At 50.6% G+C, this 19,501-nt stretch overlaps 1 protein-coding gene across 1 annotated transcript; it reads right to left on the reverse strand.

Moving 5' to 3' along the window:
- Positions 1–156: 156 nt before the first annotated feature.
- Positions 157–17,604, reverse strand: DEF8 (differentially expressed in FDCP 8 homolog). Its single transcript, XM_044270008.1, has 12 exons — positions 17,449–17,604; positions 14,895–15,017; positions 14,570–14,661; positions 12,585–12,734; positions 11,081–11,222; positions 6,100–6,264; positions 4,673–4,800; positions 4,025–4,138; positions 3,819–3,899; positions 3,585–3,725; positions 2,026–2,135; positions 157–1,322 (listed from the first exon to the last, which is right to left on the reverse strand). Exons 2-12 carry the CDS (start codon positions 15,004–15,006, stop codon positions 1,223–1,225), a joined length of 1,335 nt encoding a protein of 444 aa, XP_044125943.1. The 5' UTR covers positions 15,007–15,017; positions 17,449–17,604; the 3' UTR covers positions 157–1,222.
- Positions 17,605–19,501: the final 1,897 nt, after the last annotated feature.

Consider the following 19,501-nt stretch of genomic DNA (forward strand, 5'->3'; position numbering starts at 1 on the left):
CAGGTTAATTTACGCTGCAGATTTTTGCGCAGCCTGTGGAATAATTTCAGCCACTTACTGTAAAGGCCGTGTTTCAGTCCCATGTGGACAAACCATTAATGCTCGGACTATTGCATCCACGTCCTAAACTAATGAAAAGAACTGTTTGTGTTGAACTAATGAATAGCGTTAATTTTATTCACAAAATCACCTTTAATGTACAAGGGGATAAATAACAGCAATAATTCTCTTAATAAATAGTAGCTGCACTCTGGCACCCTCCGTTATGTATGGGTTTCACTTATTTTCAACGATTGAGTGGTTTCAAATAATGCAGAATAGAACGGGTGTCTAATGCTCGCCATGATAAGGCCAAGAGTCAGGCTTCATTCAGACGGTCATCATCCACCAGCGTCCATATTCCAAATATAACAGCCGGCCCCCTGCTCAGATAGCGCTATACTCCCTATGGCTCTCCAGCTGTTGTGAAACTACAACTCCCAGCATGCCCAGACAGCCTACAGCTGGGAATTGTAGTTTTACAACAGCTGGAGAGCCGCAGGTTGGCCAATGAAGCTGTACAGGGTCAGCATCTCTCGACATCTATTGCACGTCCTTATGCCTTTCCCTCCCAGCAATGATGATCCAAACATTAGTGGACGTCAGGCTCTAGGGGTCTGAAAAGCTACGTTCCATGTGCAATAACCTTCTCTAACCTATGCAAACCCATAGGGCAAGCTTGAAAATGGGTAAATATAGCTCAACACCTTAGAGGGAAGAGACGCTGTGAGGTACTGAATATTGCTATAGCGTTTTACCAATTAGAGATGCCAGAGACAGTACATTCTATATACATAAGGTACGGGAGGCCTGCAGAATAGTACTAAACCTGCTTCCAATGATGTTCTCCATGGCAGTGCCTGCAATTGAGAGGACTGAGTCTTATTTATCAACCCCCACCCCCCAAAAAATCAGTACTAGATCACCACGTATAATGCGGCAGTAAGGCACCACATGAGATCTACATACGAGGAATAGTCTCTTGTAGAGAGGTAAGGTCTCTGCCGGAATGGTGGGCGTCTATTCGTCTGGAACGTCTCAAAGACTCAGGTTCCTCAGAAGTTCTTTAAAAGGTTCATTCCACGGTCTCCCACCGGGCACAGTGGGTGCCATCGCTGTCTCCCAGCACCATACAAGTGTCTCTCTCCCTGTACAAAGTAGTGCCATGTGTGGGGTCTCTTCCTCACTGCTGCCACGTGCCCTCTGATGGCTCTTGTGCCTGTTTCCGGAGATTTAGCCGCATACAGCGGGGGCAGCTTGTTGAATTATCATAATAGCAGTCCCTGGTATAGAAAATATATTTAGGAAACAAAAAGGATTATTTTTCATAGTTTCTCTCATAGGTCACCTCGACATACAATGTAGATTTAGAGCATACACTGCAGGTATGACCACTGGGAGCCTCACCAATCAGGAGAACGGGGGTCCCTATCCCCCTGTTTGAATGGAGGAGCGGTCAGGCAGGTGCACTACCGCTCCATTCACTGTCTACGGGACTGCTGGAGATAGCCGAGCGCTGTACTCTGCAGTCCCACAGACACCACTCCATTTAAATGGGGGATAAGAACCCCTGTTCTTAGGATTGGTGAGGGTCTTAGTGGTCAGACCCCCAACGATCATGCACTTATCACTATCCCTTGGACAGGTGATATATGCTGTTTGTCGGGTAAGCCCTCGAAACCAACAGAAAATGGGATAAAAGGAACAGAGGCTAAATGAACCCAAATCAAAACGCCAATCAGAGTCTATGGGGGAATTCATGGAAACATTTCTCTATATATAATAAGGCTGCATTCACACAGCTGCGTGAAATGCGGTCCGTGCGGCAGGTGCAATTCCCAGACCGACTGCGGCTTATCTGACCACGTTCATCATAGATGGTCTGGTCACACGCTCCGCATTTCACAGACCAAACACAGCCATGTGAAAGCATCCTAATGCAGAAAAGCGCACACAGCCATTCACATGTAGTATAGAGAATCTCACCTGTGAAACACAGCGGCACACTCCTGGCACACAGATGTGTGGCTATCAAATGGAAATAAAATGTCTCCTTCCTTGCACAGTTCACACACAAAGCCTTTAGCCTGGCAGCGCTGCAAATGTAAAGATTGCATCAGAAACTGGCCGGGGGCTCTTCAGGAACATCCCCAGGATCCAAACTCTCCCCCCTTCAGTCTGTCCTAAATGCAGCAGCCAGGCCTCATCTGTCTGTCCACCCGCTACGCCGATGCCTCTTGCCTGTGCCAGTCACTTCAATGGCTGCCCATACACCACAGAATACAGATCACCCACAAAGCTCTCCTCGGTGCTGTATCTCAGCCCTCATTCCAGTCTACTGCCCTACTCACGCTCTCCGTTCTGCCATCTAAGACTTAAGCTGGGCTTACAAGGGGCCATGCAGCAGCCAATTGTCGGGAAGGAAGCACCTGTCGTTCCCGATAATCTGGACTCGATCCTCTCACTCTTGTCTCCAAGACTTTTCTCAAGCGGCTCCTGCACTGCCCTGGACAATCAGATTAATTCCCAACTTCCATAGCTTTAAATGTCCCTTGAAAAGACATCTTTTTAGGCAGGCTTATCACCTTCCCTATATTGACTCTCCTCTCCCCCCCCGCCTCTCATTCTTCAGAACCAAATGCCGAAGTTAGTTATTCACTAAGTTGTGTGAGACTTTCACTTTAAAACGTAAAACCGCGCTCGGCTCCGGTCTGACTAGTACCGCGGAACCGAAGCCGAGTTCGGTTTCAAGTTTTAAAATGGTTTTCCACTCTATAAATCAACTACCGAAGTTATTCAATGAAGTCACACGCAACTTCGTGAATAACTTACTTCAGCTCATAGATGCCCATACATTCTAGACAAATCTCCGTACAGTATTATTCCGAATGTTTTGAATGAAGCGACTTCGAATGTAGCATCTGAAACTCGCTTCAAATAGGCCAATAAACACTTGAAATAGGTCACTCTGTGTGTAATGAATCTACCGTATTTTTCGCTGTATAAGACGCACCGGCCTATAAGACGCACCTAGGTTTTTGAGGAGGAAAATAAGAAAAAAAATATTTTGAACCAAAAGGTGTGCTTTTGGTGGGTTTTGAACTAATTGTGGTCTGTGGATGGCACTGTTATGGCGGATCTGTGGGTGACGCACTCTTATGGGGGATCTGTGGGTGACGCACTCTTATGGGGGATCTGTGGGTGACACTTATGGGGGATCTGTGGGTGACACTTATTGGGGTCTCGGTGTATGACAGTTATGGGGGGGATCTGTGGATGACACATATATAGCATCTTATGCTATGTGTCATCCACATTTCCCCTCCATAAGTGTCCCTGTAGTGAATGACCCTCAATACAGGGCTGGGGGCCGGCATCTGGTTTTATAATGACAGCGGGGCCCGTGCAGTGACTGTATTCTACTACACAGGCCCCGCTCACTGTATAATCGTACATTTACCGACATTTACCCTACATTTTATAAAAAAATCAAAATGACAGATTTCTCCTGGTTCCATTAAAAGCCCATTCACTGCCCTACGAACCTCACAGTCCAGTTTAATGTGCTTGGCAAACATGGTGTGTACGTCAGTGAGGGAGGCCCCCAGCCGTCCACTGCTAACATCTAGAAGATCCTGCAGGGAGTACATGTCATCGTTCTCCACAAAGTGCTGACGATCCTGGAGCTGTAGAAAGAACACTTTGTCAAACAGAAAAAGAGGAAATAAAATAAATCACAACCCACCATACGTTATTTGCTGGGCAAATGAAATCCTTACCTGCAGCAGCAATCGGGCCTCCATTGCTTCTTTGCATGTGATAAAGTATGGCTTCATGAGGAGGATATCCTGACGTAACTTCTATGGAGGAAGCATGATGGCAAAAAAAAAAAAGACCATTCACCTGAGACTTTCTGTAAATGGCACCGATATACAATGTATGGGGAAGCAATACACTCGGTATGTAGGATACAACCAGCTCTTACCCGAATCTCTACCAGCTCTTCCACATAGTTAAACAGCAAAGGGTTAATTTCCCGCAGCTTCAGCACCGGACGGCCCAGCATCAGGGCAAGATACCGCATACTGCAGCGAGACACCTGGAGGTGGAAACTGCACTTTAGGTCTAAATTTGCTGATAGTCGTGTTTATAAGCCAGGATCCTTCTGGCACAGAGCTCATACATGACGTGGCGGCCGGCTGACTCCATCATAAACATGCACGCTCGGCTTAGTGTGCATGTCTGTTCTGTAGACAGTGGGGAATAATCAGGTGCCGGGCACCTGTGGCAGCGGCTTATCTCCTGCAGGAATGAATGGGCATGCTGAAGTCTAGCAAGTCTGATCTGTCTTATGGCTGCTGGTAGGGATCGATGAGATCAGCCAAATTCTGGAGGGGGGGGGGGGGGTCACGTGCGCCACTGCAGCAAATGAATGGCCTCAGTGGTGACTTGACCCTAGGGAGCTGCAATGGAGTGGCGGGGAGGGGCGAGCATGCTTTTTTTTTCATCGGGTACAGCAGTCTGGGGTTGACAGTTAAAAAAATTCCATGTAGCCTTTAAAGTGCACCTCCGCGTTTATCCATCCTCGGACATAAAAAGCGGTGGTGCACTTGTAATTGCAATCCATGCCTACCTTGCGTGGTTCGAAGTCCCAGTTATGAATAACCCGGGCTGGTATGACAGCAAGATCATTCCAGTGGCAATTGCTGCAGTAGTATTGCCCAGTGTAATCACACTGCCGGGCCTCGCTGGGGACAGCTCCTGCAAAAGGCCCATCAGTCAAAAAAAAACATGGAAAACCAGAATATTGATATTTAAAGAGGACCTGTCATTATTTTAGTACAAATTAAGAAAATATTACCACCCTCCTGTACTAAAAGGTGCTGCACCACTAAGTAACAACTTGGGTTAAAGGGGTTCTCCACATAGGTTATCAATGTGGGATCGGTGGAGTTTGACTCGCGACACCCCCACTGGTCAGAGGGTTTGCAGGAACTTCACAATTCCATCCATGGTCATGCCTGGTTACTGCAGCGCTGCTCCTAGGTAGTGCCGGTGGTGGAGCGTCTGCAAACAGATGACTGGCTGGGAGTCAGGCCCATGCCGATCTGACACTGAATACTTACATCCTGGAGAACCCCTTTAAAATTATTTTATTCCAGAGTTCTGCATTGCTTTTTACTATATACAGACGCAGGGTCACACTTCCAGTAGCCGTGAGGGAGCATTAGAGAGGGAAAACACGGGTCAAATGGTTTGGATTTAGACTCAGCTCCAGAAGATATGTGGTGCCAGAAGTCCCTGGCAGCCACTGATCTCTCCCAGATTAGACAGCTGATCATTGCGGAGATTGCATAGTATTTGGTAATTTTACATTACATCTTATAGGAAGACTCTGGACAAAACATATACACTGTTTCATGCCTTGTGCATGGCGGAGGTAGGGTGACGAAACGGTATTCAGCCTTGTGCTACACGGCGACTTTGGCCGCGTACTTGGCGTAAGATCGCAGTGCACCACCGCATACATAGCAAGTAATTGCAAACAAGTTAAGTGGACAGAAACGTGTTGCTGCTGCATTTCTTGCAAAGGTTGTGCTGCAGTCGTGGCAAACTGCAGGTCGCAACGCTATCCTATTCACTTTCAACAGTCGCGATGGAGCATGCAGCGCTACAATGTAATCGTTGACCAAGCGAAATGTGTCGGGGGGCAAAGTCGCCATGTAGGCCCAGCCTTAAAGAAAAGAATCATGTTATTCTTATGGAACAGCTCTGACCAAAGGAAATTCATTCCATCAGCCATAACAGGCACAGGGATTGTTCCAAATTCTTCTCCGTCATTACGGATTATATGCGACCGTTGTAGTGTTCAATCAGTCATTGTGTGAGGACATACTGGTGAATATTAGCTACAGCATTCGTATCATTTGTAGCGTCCGGCCGTCCCAATGGGAAAAAAGTAGTAGTTGGGAAACTGCTACTACTAACTACCATCAGGTGGTAAGTGATGGAAGCGTAGAAAGCCACGGACTACTGCGTATATTTTCCTCCTATACTTACGCAATGAGATGGGTGCCCTGCACTCGGCGCAGCGATAATCCTGACTGTCCAGTCCAGCCTCTGGGCAAATGGTTAACTCGTACTCGGACTGATGACTGACCTTCGACCTCACGCAGGGTTTAGTAATAAGGTTCAGACATTTGCTGTGACAACGATAGTAACAACCTGAAAAAAAAATAAAGTGTGAACAGTGGTCAGGATACGTATACTAGAAGATATGACTTAGGCCAGTTCCCCATGTACTAATATACGAGCCACCCCAGAAAATCCTCAACTAGCATCGTATCCCAGTAATGTTACGTGCTTCCCACTCTATTATGTGGTTACTGTTCTCTCTATTAGCTGGGAAGTAAACATGGAAATTGGGTTCTTACCAGGAAGCGGGTCTTATTCTTGTCTGAATAGCATTGTCGGGAGGGAAGCGTACCTTCCCAGCTATTACATGCTACAGTCTCCTCCACAGTATGGGGAGATGCGATTGTTATGCCGTCGCTCGTCCCAATGCTGTGAAGTTATTTTCCTCATTAGACAGCACGATGAAAGATCATGATTGCCCGATGAACGAGCTTTGCTCATTCATTGGTAAACGGCGGCAGTATTAAACTTCCAGATGATCGCTAACGAGTGTTACTACGAACGCTGACAGAATATCTGACAGTGTAATACAGAGTTTAGTGTAGGGAGCTAATTGATATTGTGCCTGTAGCACATGGCTGGACAAAACATGGCCACTAGAGAAAAAGGGAACTGGTCCTTTGTGTATTCAGCAGCTGGATGCTTCTACCCAATTACAAAAGCATAGAGCTGGATACAGTCAATGGATGCAACTACTAGGTTAGTAACAGAAAGGCCTGCCGTGCCTACAGAGGAAGCAGGAAAGGCCTGCCGTGCCTACAGAGGAAGCGGGAAAGGCCTGCAGTGCCTACAGAGGAAGCGGGAAAGGCCTGCCGTGCCTACAGAGGAAGCGGGAAAGGCCTGCCGTGCCTACAGAGGAAGCGGGAAAGGCCTGCCGTGCCTACAGAGGAAGCGGGAAAGGCCTGCCGTGCCTACAGAGGAAGCGGGAAAGGCCTGCCGTGCCTACAGAGGAAGCGGGAAAGGCCTGCCGTGCCTACAGAGGAAGCGGGAAAGGCCTGCCGTGCCTACAGAGGAAGCGGGAAAGGCCTGCCGTGCCTACAGAGGAAGCGGGAAAGGCCTGCCGTGCCTACAGAGGAAGCGGGAAAGGCCTGCCGTGCCTACAGAGGAAGCGGGAAAGGCCTGCCGTGCCTACAGAGGAAGCGGGAAAGGCCTGCCGTGCCTACAGAGGAAGCGGGAAAGGCCTGTCGTGCCTACAGAGGAAGCAGGAAAGGTCTGGCTGTACCCTGGAGGGGCGTGAGTAAGCAGCTACCTGGTCTTCACTAGAGCCTCTGGTGGGGAGGATAGACTTGGGCCGTTAGTATAGCTGCCAGGTACCACTCCAGGGCAGTCCCAGAGTCAATAGCAGTTGGTCCAGGCGGACCAGGAGGTACCTGCGAAGGTACCGACAGTATAGACGTAGTTAGATAGGCAGGTTCGTTACCAGGAGCAACCAGACAGGACCGGTGGACGAGGCAGAGACGTAGTCGAGACAAGCAATGGGTCAGGGCAGGCGGCACAGGAACGAAGTCAGACAATCCGGGGCGGCAACAGGAGGAGCGATGCAAGCAAGCAGGGATCAGACGAAGAGCATAGTCTAGGAACAAGGCACGTAGTCAGGAACACAAGTGGTAGCACAGAGGAAGTAGGAAAGGTCTGCTGTGCCTACACAGAGGAAGCAGGAAAGGTCTGCTGTGCCTACACAGAGGAAGCAGGAAAGGTCTGCTGTGCCTACACAGAGGAAGCAGGAAAGGTCTGCTGTGCCTACACAGAGGAAGCAGGAAAGGTCTGCTGTGCCTACACAGAGGAAGCAGGAAAGGTCTGCTGTGCCTACACAGAGGAAGCAGGAAAGGTCTGCTGTGCCTACACAGAGGAAGTAGGAAGGTCTGCTGTGCCTACACAGAGGAAGTAGGAAAGGTCTGCTGTGCCTACACAGAGGAAGCAGGAAAGGTCTGCTGTGCCTACACAGAGGAAGCAGGAAAGGTCTGCTGTGCCTACACAGAGGAAGCAGGAAAGGTCTGCTGTGCCTACACAGAGGAAGTAGGAAGGTCTGCTGTGCCTACACAGAGGAAGTAGGAAAGGTCTGCTGTGCCTACACAGAGGAAGCAGGAAAGGTCTGCTGTGCCTACACAGAGGAAGCAGGAAAGGTCTGCTGTGCCTACACAGAGGAAGCAGGAAAGATCTGCTGTGCCTACACAGAGGAAGCAGGAAAGGTCTGCTGTGCCTACACAGAGGAAGCAGGAAAGGTCTGCTGTGCCTACACAGAGGAAGCAGGAAAGGTCTGCTGTGCCTACACAGAGGAAGCAGGAAAGGTCTGCTGTGCCTACACAGAGGAAGCAGGAAAGGTCTGCTGTGCCTACACAGAGGAAGCAGGAAAGGTCTGCTGTGCCTACACAGAGGAAGCAGGAAAGGTCTGCTGTGCCTACACAGAGGAAGCAGGAAAGGTCTGCTGTGCCTACACAGAGGAAGCAGGAAAGGTCTGCTGTGCCTACACAGAGGAAGCAGGAAAGGTCTGCTGTGCCTACACAGAGGAAGCAGGAAAGGTCTGCTGTGCCTACACAGAGGAAGCAGGAAAGGTCTGCTGTGCCTACACAGAGGAAGCAGGAAAGGTCTGCTGTGCCTACACAGAGGAAGCAGGAAAGGTCTGCTGTGCCTACACAGAGGAAGCAGGAAAGGTCTGCTGTGCCTACACAGAGGAAGCAGGAAAGGTCTGCTGTGCCTACACAGAGGAAGCAGGAAAGGTCTGCTGTGCCTACACAGAGGAAGTAGGAAAGGTCTGCTGTGCCTACACAAAGTAGGAAAGGTCTGCTGTGCCTACACAGAGGAAGCAGGAAAGGTCTGCTGTGCCTACACAGAGGAAGTAGGAAAGGTCTGCTGTGCCTACACAGAGGAAGTAGGAAAGGTCTGCTGTGCCTACACAAAGTAGAAAAGGTCTGTTGTGCCTACACAGAGGAAGTTGGGGTTTTGTTACGATAACTGGGGAAAAGGGAGAAAGCGAGTCACAATTTTAATTATTTGGGGAGCAGCACTGCCAATAAAAGGGGTGACTGACTACTGGTGGGGGAAGGCAGACAAAACTTCAACTGACCTGTAAAGGCTTCCAGTGCAGACCTGGCGGTGCAGTACGTGGATGCTGGTTGTTAACTTTTGCATCTAGTAAGATTGGACCAGTCCTGCTTTTACCAAGATTTCTCTAGATAGCAGACATGACCTGGCATCAGGAATAACAGGCACGCATCCATTTTTGTAGATTTTTTAGAATGTGGAAGCTTAGATGTAGTTATATTGGGCAGGCTGGATGAAACATCTAGCCTTCTTGCTAGACCTAGAACTTTTTTGCTCTAATTGATAAAGAACCTTCTCAGGAACACTGGCCGCCCGCCCATAAACCAAGGTGAATAAGTGCTCGGAGCTGTAACGCATGCCGTGCTCCTGCCAGACTTATGTATAATGCAGTCTAATGGAATGTGGAAAGTCATTATTAAAAAAAAAAAAGTGCAAATACGACAACCCTGAGCTATTTTTGGAGCCATGGTTTTAAGGGCTCATGCACACGACCGTTGGTGTTTTTGCGGTCAGCAAATCGCGGATCCGCAAAACACAGATACCAGCTGTGTGTGTTTGAGGGACAGAACGTCCTGCCTTCTACAGAACAGTCCTTTCCTTGTCTGTAACACGGACAAGAATAGGACAATTAAAAAATTTTTGCCGGATGCCACGGAACAGACACTGTGCGCTATCTGCATCTTTTGCGGCCCCATTAAAGTGAATGGGTTCACATCCGACAGCTACAAATGCGGATCAGATGCAGAAAAAACCCACAGTCGTGCGCATAAGCCCTAATTAAAAGTGGTTGTCCAAGAATCAATGACATTAAAGGGGTTTTCCGAGGGGTCACCAGTATCTGATTGGTGGGGGTCCAACACCCGGGACCCTCGCCGATCACCAGGTCGAGAATGCAGCAGTGTTCACAGTAGCGCTGCAGCCTCCTCTCAGCTTTTCATCAGTCACTTGGCCTGGGAATGGGGCTGAGCGCGATACCAAAGACAGCCACTATACAATGTACGGCGCTGTGCTTGGGGAGCTGCAAGAAGGCCGCGGTGCTCACAGGAGAGCCGGTACCTTCTCAAACTGCTGATCGTCAGGTGTCGGACCCCCACGATCAGATACTGATGACCTATCCAGAGGGGTGGCCTGGAGGGATGCGAGTGCCGGGTAAATATCGTCTATAGGAGGGGCCCAGGCATTGTGATTGGATAACCCCTTTAAGCATATCTGAAAACCAGGAGTCTCATAACATTGGTCTGAATGGATGCAAAACCACACTATATGACTGCGGCCTGAGGGATCGGCAACCTCCGGCTCCCCAGCTGTTCTGAAACTACAACTCCTTTCTCTTCTATGGGACTCACCAGAACAGCCGAGTAAGGCCTCCGTGCCCGTGCTGCGGGTCGCATTCGGCGGTTCCGCAATACACGGGTCACCAGCCATGCGCATTCCACATCACAGATGCAGACCCATTTACTTGAATGGGTCCGCAAATCCAGAGATGCGGTGCGGAACGGAAGCACGGAACGGAACCCCACGGAGTGCTTCTGTGGTGTTCCGTTACGCAAAAAGATAGAACTTGTTCCATCTTTTTGCGGAAAGGACGGATCGCGGACCCCTATCAAGTGAATGGGTCTGCGATCCACATGCGGCTGCCCCACAGTCGGTGCCTGTGCATTGCGGACTGCAATTTGCAGCCCGCAGCACTGGCAAGGGGCCCTTACGTTCGTGTGCAAGAGGCCCAAGTGTGCATGCTGGGAGTTGTAGTTTCACAGCAACTGTAGTGCCGAAGGTTGCTGATGCCTGATGTAATGCCTCTTACCTGTGCACGTATACCATGTCTGGATCAAGCCCCAGATAAACGTGCTGCACTTATCACACACTTGTTTCACGCTTTTACTCTTCTCCTTGTAGAATCGATGTTCTAATATAATCCGCATATTAGGCTCATCCTCGTGTGGGTCCTGGATAATGGGAGAAAGATGATGAGGATGATGAGCACCGAGTCTTGGAGCAGACAAATCAACCCGAAGGCCTTTCACATGAGCAATACGGATTGTGTCAGGGTCTCTTCAGGGTAAAACTGATGGTTTTGCACGCAAGTTTAATAGTTTTTTTCTGCGATTGCGTTCAGTGTTTGCCTTCTTTCTGTCCAGTAGGTATCCGGATTGCATGTGTTTTTCACATCTCCCAGCAACTATCAGTGAAAAACGCATTGTATCTGGATGTTTTCCGTTTTTCACAAGCCCCATTCACTTCTATGGAACCAGAGCTGCGTGAACAACGCACAATACAGAACATGCTGCGATTTTTTTCTGAACGCAAATATGATGCGTGAAAAACTATGCTCATGTGCACGGACCCACGGAAAAGAGTGGGTCAGGATTCAGTCTGAATGCTATGCATTAGCTACATGGATCGCAGCCAGACGGAAAAGAGCCACACATTTATCGTGTACAGAAAGTTAAAGGGGTTCTCCGGGCTTTTAATATTGATGACCTAAGCTGCATGAAGAGAACGCATGCGCCGTCTCCCTTCTCTCTTGCTGCTAGCTCCTGCCATGTCTATGACGAGCAAGAAGAGAGACGGTGCACTGTGCACGACTTTCCTTCATACAGCTGATTGGCGGGGATGCCGGGTGTCAGACCACCCCCCGCTGATCTGATATTGATGACCTACCATGAGGATAAGTCATCAATATTAAAAGCCTGGAGAACTCCTTTAAAGGGAACCTGTCACCTGGATTTTGGGTATAGAGCTGAGGACATGGGTTGCTAGATGGCCGCTAGCACATCTGCAATACCCAGTCCCCATAGCTCTGTGTGCTTTTATTGTGTAACAATCCCGATTTGATACATATGCAAATTAACATTAAAGAGTCATATCTTACTTGTGTGACCAGAGAAGAGTCATATTTTCAAGCTCTGACTCATCTCAGGTTAATTTGCATATGTATCAAATCGGTTTTTATACACAATAAAAGCACACAGAGCTATGGGGACTGGGTATTGCGGATGTGCTAGCGGCCATCTACCAGCCCATGTCCTCAGCTCTATACCCAAAATCCTGGTGACAGGTTCCCTTTAATGCAAAGCGATTACTGATGTACTGTGATTCTCCATGTTGCCTCCTTTGCTGGCTGGATTAATTTTTCCATCACATTATACACGGCTCAAATAATTAAAGATGTGCGGGCGGACGTGAGGGCGTTGACGTAGACGCCGTATTGAATCCTCCAGACAGCACTTGACAGAATTAGAGCAGATGTCAGTAGTGCAGCCTCAGGAACAGTTTGGGAGAGCAGACACGTAAAAACCAAAGCCTACCTTCAGCTCCTGCAGCTTGAGTCGGAGATGAATGAGTCTCACCACTGCGTCCTTCTGCTTGTCCGACTGCTCGGGCAGCTCGAGGATCACCTGCTTGCACTCCTCAATCGCCTGTCTTAACTGCTGGATGTCGGACGCCAGAAAGAGGCCCTTGAGTCGGAAACAAGCAGACAGATATTACGACACCCGCTCTGTGCCTGCTGGTTACACATGGCGTGGTATGAGATCACACCCGCTCTGTGCCTGCTGGTTACACATGGCGTGGTATGAGATCACACCCGCTCTGTGCCTGCTGGTTACACATGGCGTGGTATGAGATCACACCCGCTCTGTGCCTGCTGGTTACACAGGGCGTGGTATGAGATCACACCCGCTCTGTGCCTGCTGGTTACACAGGGCGTGGTATGAGATCACACCCGCTCTGTGCCTGCTGGTTACACAGGGCGTGGTATGAGATCACACCCGCTCTGTGCCTGCTGGTTACACAGGGCGTGGTATGAGATCACACCCGCTCTGTGCCTGCTGGTTACACAGGGCGTGGTATGAGATCACACCCGCTCTGTGCCTGCTGGTTACACAGGGCGTGGTATGAGATCACACCCGCTCTGTGCCTGCTGGTTACACATGGCGTGGTATGAGATCACACCCGCTCTGTGCCTGCTGGTTACACATGGCGTGGTATGAGATCACACCCGCTCTGTGCCTGCTGGTTACACAGGGCGTGGTATGAGATCACACCCGCTCTGTGCCTGCTGGTTACACAGGGCGTGGTATGAGATCACACCCGCTCTGTGCGCGCTGGTTACACATGGCGTGGTATGAGATCACACCCGCTCTCAGCGCTGGATCCGTTTAAAGGGGACGACCTTCGATTGTTTACGTCTGGTAAGGTTAGGTTCTGGTTAAAGGGGTTATTTGGATCTTCAAAGCGTTCCTGTACTTTGGGGAAACTTTTGATATGTCAGGCTGACAAATAAAATCGGTAGGAGCCCCGTCGATCGCTGGAAGGAGGAAAGAGAGCCCCCTCTCACTGCAGGAGATGGAATCGAGGTGGCTCCATAGACTTTGTATTGAGGTAGTCACCTGCAGCGAGGAGAGCGCGCGCTATGTGATGGGTTCTGTCTCCTCCTTCCAGCAATCGTGGGGGTCTCAGCACTCAGATCAAAACTTTTGATATGTCGCTAGTACAGGGGCAGTTGATGTGCTTTTTATCAATATTAGATTGATGGGGGTCTGACCCCAGTCCCCTGCCAATAAGCTGAAGGGGGCGATTTGCTCCGGCAAGCGATGCTTTCCCTTACCGTTCCCCAGGCGCGAGTCCATAACGTCTGGGACTGCATTCCCTTGAATGGAACAAAGCTGTTGTGAAAACTATGGAGCTGCAATGACAGCGGAATATCAGGGGGCCCCGACGGTCTGACCCCCAGAGATTTAAAGGGCATCTGTCATCACATACCGCAGCTGTCCGTCCGCACACGTAAGACAAGTCCCACGTCCTTTCTGGCATCTTCATGCGTTCCGTCAATTGTAAGAGAAAAAAAACTTTTCTTAATATGTAAATGAGGTGCAACGAGAGCTTTGCAGTTGCACCCAGAGGGCCCCCCCTCCCCCGTGATGTACTGGCCAGGCAGTCCCTGGAGTCTCACAGAATCGTGTTTTGCACATGGAGATGGGCAATCGACCGTCTCTTTACTGCTCATGTGCAGAATGCCATCCTGTGAGACTTCAGGGACTGCCTGGCGAGTACATCACAGAGGTGGGGGCGTGGCACAGAAGACTGGGGGAGGAGCCTCTGGGTGCAACCACACTGCCCTCGTTGCACCTAGTGTGCTTTTTCCCTTAGCATTGAGGGAACATATGAAGATGCCAGAGAGGACACGGGCGTGGATGGACAGCGTTGTATGTCAGCTTTCATACTGATGGCCTATCTCCGTCCTCCTGGGGGCTGTCCTCTGCACCCCCTCTAGTGTAGTACGAGAACTCACCACCGGCCGGGAGAAGTGGTCTTCTGAAACACCCAAATCCATCGCTCGCTCAGGGAATTCTGGCACACGCAGAGGGGATCCTGGCGGAGAGTCTGAGGGAACAAAAAGGTGTAAGAAAACCTGTGGCCGGCGCTAGTGACAAACACCAGCCAGGTGGAGGCCAAAAGGACATCTTCTGGCCTCCATGGGGTGAACAGGGCCCTAGAGATAGATCTGACGTATACGCCAAGGTGTACGCTGCCATGTGCATGCTGATACAACAATAGGGGGCGTCTCCAGGACCTATGCCCGAGGATAGGCACCTCCTCATTCATGGAATACGAACCCTTGGAAGACTCCTGTTCACCGTCCTCCCGGGGACGCTCCTCCTCTCTTGGTTTATTGAATGGGTTGAGATGACCCTGACGGAACCTGGCCAGCTTGTCATTGTATTCCATATCCAGCCACGCTGCAAGAGAGGAACGGATATATATATATATGCACTAGGGTTGCATCGGGTATTGAACTTTCCATACCCAATTGATACTTTTGTACCCGGATCGTTACGACTCCGGGATTTGCCATTTTCCGATATTAGGCTGCACTACTGCCCTCTGTGTGCACCATGTTCTCATGAGCCGACACAGTGGAGGAGGAGGGAGTCCCTCCCAGCTGTGACGCGGCCCCACTGCCACCAATGCCTATAATTAACCCCTAAATGCAAATGTAAGCGGCGGGTGCCACCATATCACACAGCCGGCACCCAGCCTCAATGACAGGGATCCCACCGAACCGCATCAATTAACTCCTCATTTTATCTCACACGACCGTATGCATTTTGCAGTCCGCAAAAAACGGAGCCGCAAAAAATACGGATGACATTCGGTATTTTGCGGAACGGAAACAGCCGGCCCCTAATAGAACGGTCCTATCCTTGTCCGTAATGCAGATAATAATAGGACATGTTCTATTTTTTTGCGGAACGGAAATACGGACATATATACGGAAACGGAATGCACAGGGAGTAACTTCATATTTTTTTGCGGACCCATTGAAATGAATGGTTCCCCATACCGTCCGCAAAAAAAAAAAACGTAATGGACACAGAAAGAAAATAAGTTTGTGTGCATGAGGCCTTATGTGGTGAACGCCGTAACAGAAAAAAAACAAAAAAAACATGCGATTTGTCATTTTTTTGATGCCTTCGAAAAATAGGATCGGACTGTTCTCTTATGGGCCGGACGTTCCATAAAAGGCGGAATGCACGCAGCTTTTTTTTGCGTTTTTTTTTTCCCCGCGTGGTATTGAATGGTATGGAGTATCGCCGGGGCATGTGCATCTCACAGACGACAGATGTGCGGCGTGCCTCTCTGTGAGATATTATACGATACATGGAGATCGCGGGGCATCGTCGGGGGGCACGGGTCCCACCGTCCAACATGGCGGCTCAGCACATTAGGGCATTTCTAATTAAGTGCTAGTGAAATTTACATGCAATAAAAATATATCATTTAAAAAAATATGTTTTTAGCTTTCCGTTTTCTTGTCTGGTAGCGCCCCCTGCTGTCTATCCTTCTGGTCCAGCTTCTCCTGCATTCAGCGGTGGACGCACATGGTCAGCAGCTCCTCGGGATGCAGCCGACGCCGCTCTTTCCTCCATCCGTAGAAGTCTATAGGCAGCCAACAGAGACGTTGGGGGGCACGGCGTGCCCTAGGTATCTCCGCGGCTCTATGTGAGGGAAAAATAAGCGCTAACCGCAAGGCTTCCCGGGATTGTCTGATGTGCGCTGTCGCCCACCCACAGCAAGGGAAGAAAGTCTGCGGACAGGTGAGTAATAGGAGTGGCTATCCCACAGATTTAAAGGGGCCGTCACACCTCAGGATAGACCATCACTAGCTGATCGCCAGGGGTCCGACTCCGCCGATCAGATGGTCTGTGTAGCTCTGTCCACATTGTAGCAGCGGGGGCCTGACTAGTTTTAAGGTGGTTGTCAGACGCCCCCACTTTTTTTCACGGACGGTACACAATTGAGATTTGGGCTCATCCACACAAATGTATTTTCTTTCCGTGTCCGTTACAGGGTTTTTTTCGGACCACAAAATACATACGGTCGTGTGCATGAGCCCTAAGATAAAGGCCTTCACAAGACACTGCCTCCTTCCCTCACTCATCCCTTTAAGGTCTGCTTCCTGTCACTGAATAGAAACAGGGGCTGAACACCCGTCCAGAGGTAATACTACTCCCAGCGGATACATTCTACCTACACTGATACACTGTAACATACCGCGGTGGCAAAGTTATGGACCGTGTTATTTGGGACCGTGCCCCCACAATGGTCCAGAAGGTCCAATAATCCAGAACACTGGGGGCCCCAGAGATGCTGGATCATATGACACAGCTACACCCGGGTACACACAGGGGTCTATGGCTGGCACACACGGGGGGCTATGGCTGGCACACACGGGGGGGCTATGGCTGGCACACACGGGGGGGCTATGGCTGGCACACACGGGGGGGGGCTATGGCTGGCACACACGGGTGGCTATGGCTGGCACACACGGGTGGCTATGGCTGGCACACACGGGTGGCTATGGCTGGCACACACGGGGGGCTATGGCTGGCACACACGGGGGGCTATGGCTGGCACACACGGGGGGCTATGGCTGGCACACACGGGGGGCTATGGCTGGCACACACGGGTGGTACTGGCTGGCACACACGGGGAGCTATGGCTGGCACACACGGGTGGCTATGGCTGGCACACACGGGTGGTACTGGCTGGCACACACGGGTGGTACTGGCTGGCACACACGGGTGGTACTGGCTGGCACACACATGCCCGGTGCCCCCTTGTCACTGTTGTAAACACTTCAGCTGTCACACCGTCCTCATGGCTCACCTCGGCATGTCCGGCCCGTCACTCTGAGGCCTCCCCGTCCAGGAGCGGCCTTCCTCCGGTCCCCTGCCGGCCCGGTGACCACTGACCCCCGTCCTGGTCTCTCCGGTTTGTCAGACGGGGCGGGGCCACCGATATCACCGGGGCTCCAGTCATCAGACGATGATGGCTCCTCCTATGTGGCCGCCACGCGGCCCTCTGCCGGCGGGATGCGGTACTGCAGGCCGCTCCCTGCGCTCTCTTTCTTCTGGCCATGGTGACGGGTGAGGGGCCAACCTCAATTTGTATTTTATTTTTTCCGGACAATTTAACAACAAAAAAAATCGCGGTCAACATTTTTTTTACAGACAAATTGGAAAACTATAATGAACTATAAGGATAATAAGTAATAAATATCTATAGATCAGATACTTATTGGTGTCCCGTTCCCGTATTGGGGAGCGCATTTGCAGATCCGCAATACACGGGCACCGTTCTGTTGTCATTTCGCATCACGGATGCGGAACAATTCATTTCAATGGGTCTGCAAATCCAGAGATGCAGAACGGAAGCACGGAACGGAACACTACGGCGTGCTTTCTGGGGTTCCGCGCCTCCGCACCGCAAAAAGATAGAACATGCTCTATCTTTTTGTGGAACGGAGGGATCGCGGACCCATTCAAGCCAATGGGTCTGCGATCCCCATGCGCCTGCCCCACAGAAGGTACCTGTGCATTGCAGACCGCAATTTGCGGTTCACATTACGGGTACGGGACACCAACGGCCGCGTGAACGAGCCCTAATACTGAACACGTCACCAGCAGGGGCGTAGCTATAGGAGAAGCAAGGGAAGCGGCTGCTTTGGGGCCCGAACTCAGAAGGGGCCCACCCAGGAGGAGGCAGGGGCGGACATACCGCATGTGCAGCCAGTGCGGCTGCACAGGGGCCCAGAGCAGGAGGGGGCCCCTTCCTACCGGCAGCAGGGGGACATGAGCGCTTCCATTGTGGAAGCGCTCATCTCTATTCGTCTGTATCGCTGTCCTTATGACAGCGATACTGATGGATGCTGCGACGGGGCAGGGGAGAGGCATCTCCCTTCCCCTTCCTCTGATAGGCTGCAGGCACTAGGCTAACCCTAACCTATCAGAGGACGGAACAGGCGGCGTGATGACGTCATCACGCTGCCTGAGCCATACAGCGTGGGACACAGGCCAGAAGAGGCCTGCATCGCATCGCTGAAAGCGGCAAGGAGGTAAGTATGTGAGTTTATATTTTTATTTATTTACACTTTACTAGGGGCCCTATCTGGCACTCATGGGGGCATCTACTGGGGGCCAGATCTTATGGGCACTATGGAGGAGGAGGAGCACTATGGGGGCCCTATTTTAAATACTAACACACATGGGGCACTGTGGAGGGGGGGGAGTACGATTGGGGTCCTATTTTATATATTGGCACACATGGGGGGCACTATGGAGGGCTCTATTTTATATATTGACACACATGGGGGGCACTATGGAGGGCCCTATTTTAAATACTGACACACATGGGGGCACTATAGAGGGGGGGAGTACTATTGGGGCCCTATTTTCTATACTGGCACACAAGGGAGCACTATGGAGGGGGGAGCACTATGGAGGGGGGAGCACTATGGGTGGCCCTATTTTAAATACTGACACACATGCTGCCACTATGGAGGGGGGAGTACTATTAGGGCCCTATTTTATATACTGGCACACATGGGGGGCACTAAGGAGGGGGAGGAGCACTATGGGGGCCATATGTTAGTTACTGGCACACATGGGGGGTACTATTGAGGGGGAGAAGCACTATGGGGACCTTATGTTATATACTGGCACACATGGGGGGCACTATGGAGAAGGGGGGAGAGGAGCACTATGGGGGCATCTTCTGGGGCTCTATCTTATATATTGGCAGACATGGGGGGCACTAAGAAGGGGGGAGCAGTATGGGGGCATCTACTGGTGACCCTATTTGATATACTGGCGCACATTATGGGGGCATTTTTTACTGGCACATTGTCAGGCACCATGGGAACAAGGGGAGGCACACGATA

The sequence above is a fragment of the Bufo gargarizans genome, chromosome 10 (genome assembly GCF_014858855.1).
Source record: "Bufo gargarizans isolate SCDJY-AF-19 chromosome 10, ASM1485885v1, whole genome shotgun sequence".
Classification (NCBI taxonomy): domain Eukaryota; kingdom Metazoa; phylum Chordata; class Amphibia; order Anura; family Bufonidae; genus Bufo; species Bufo gargarizans.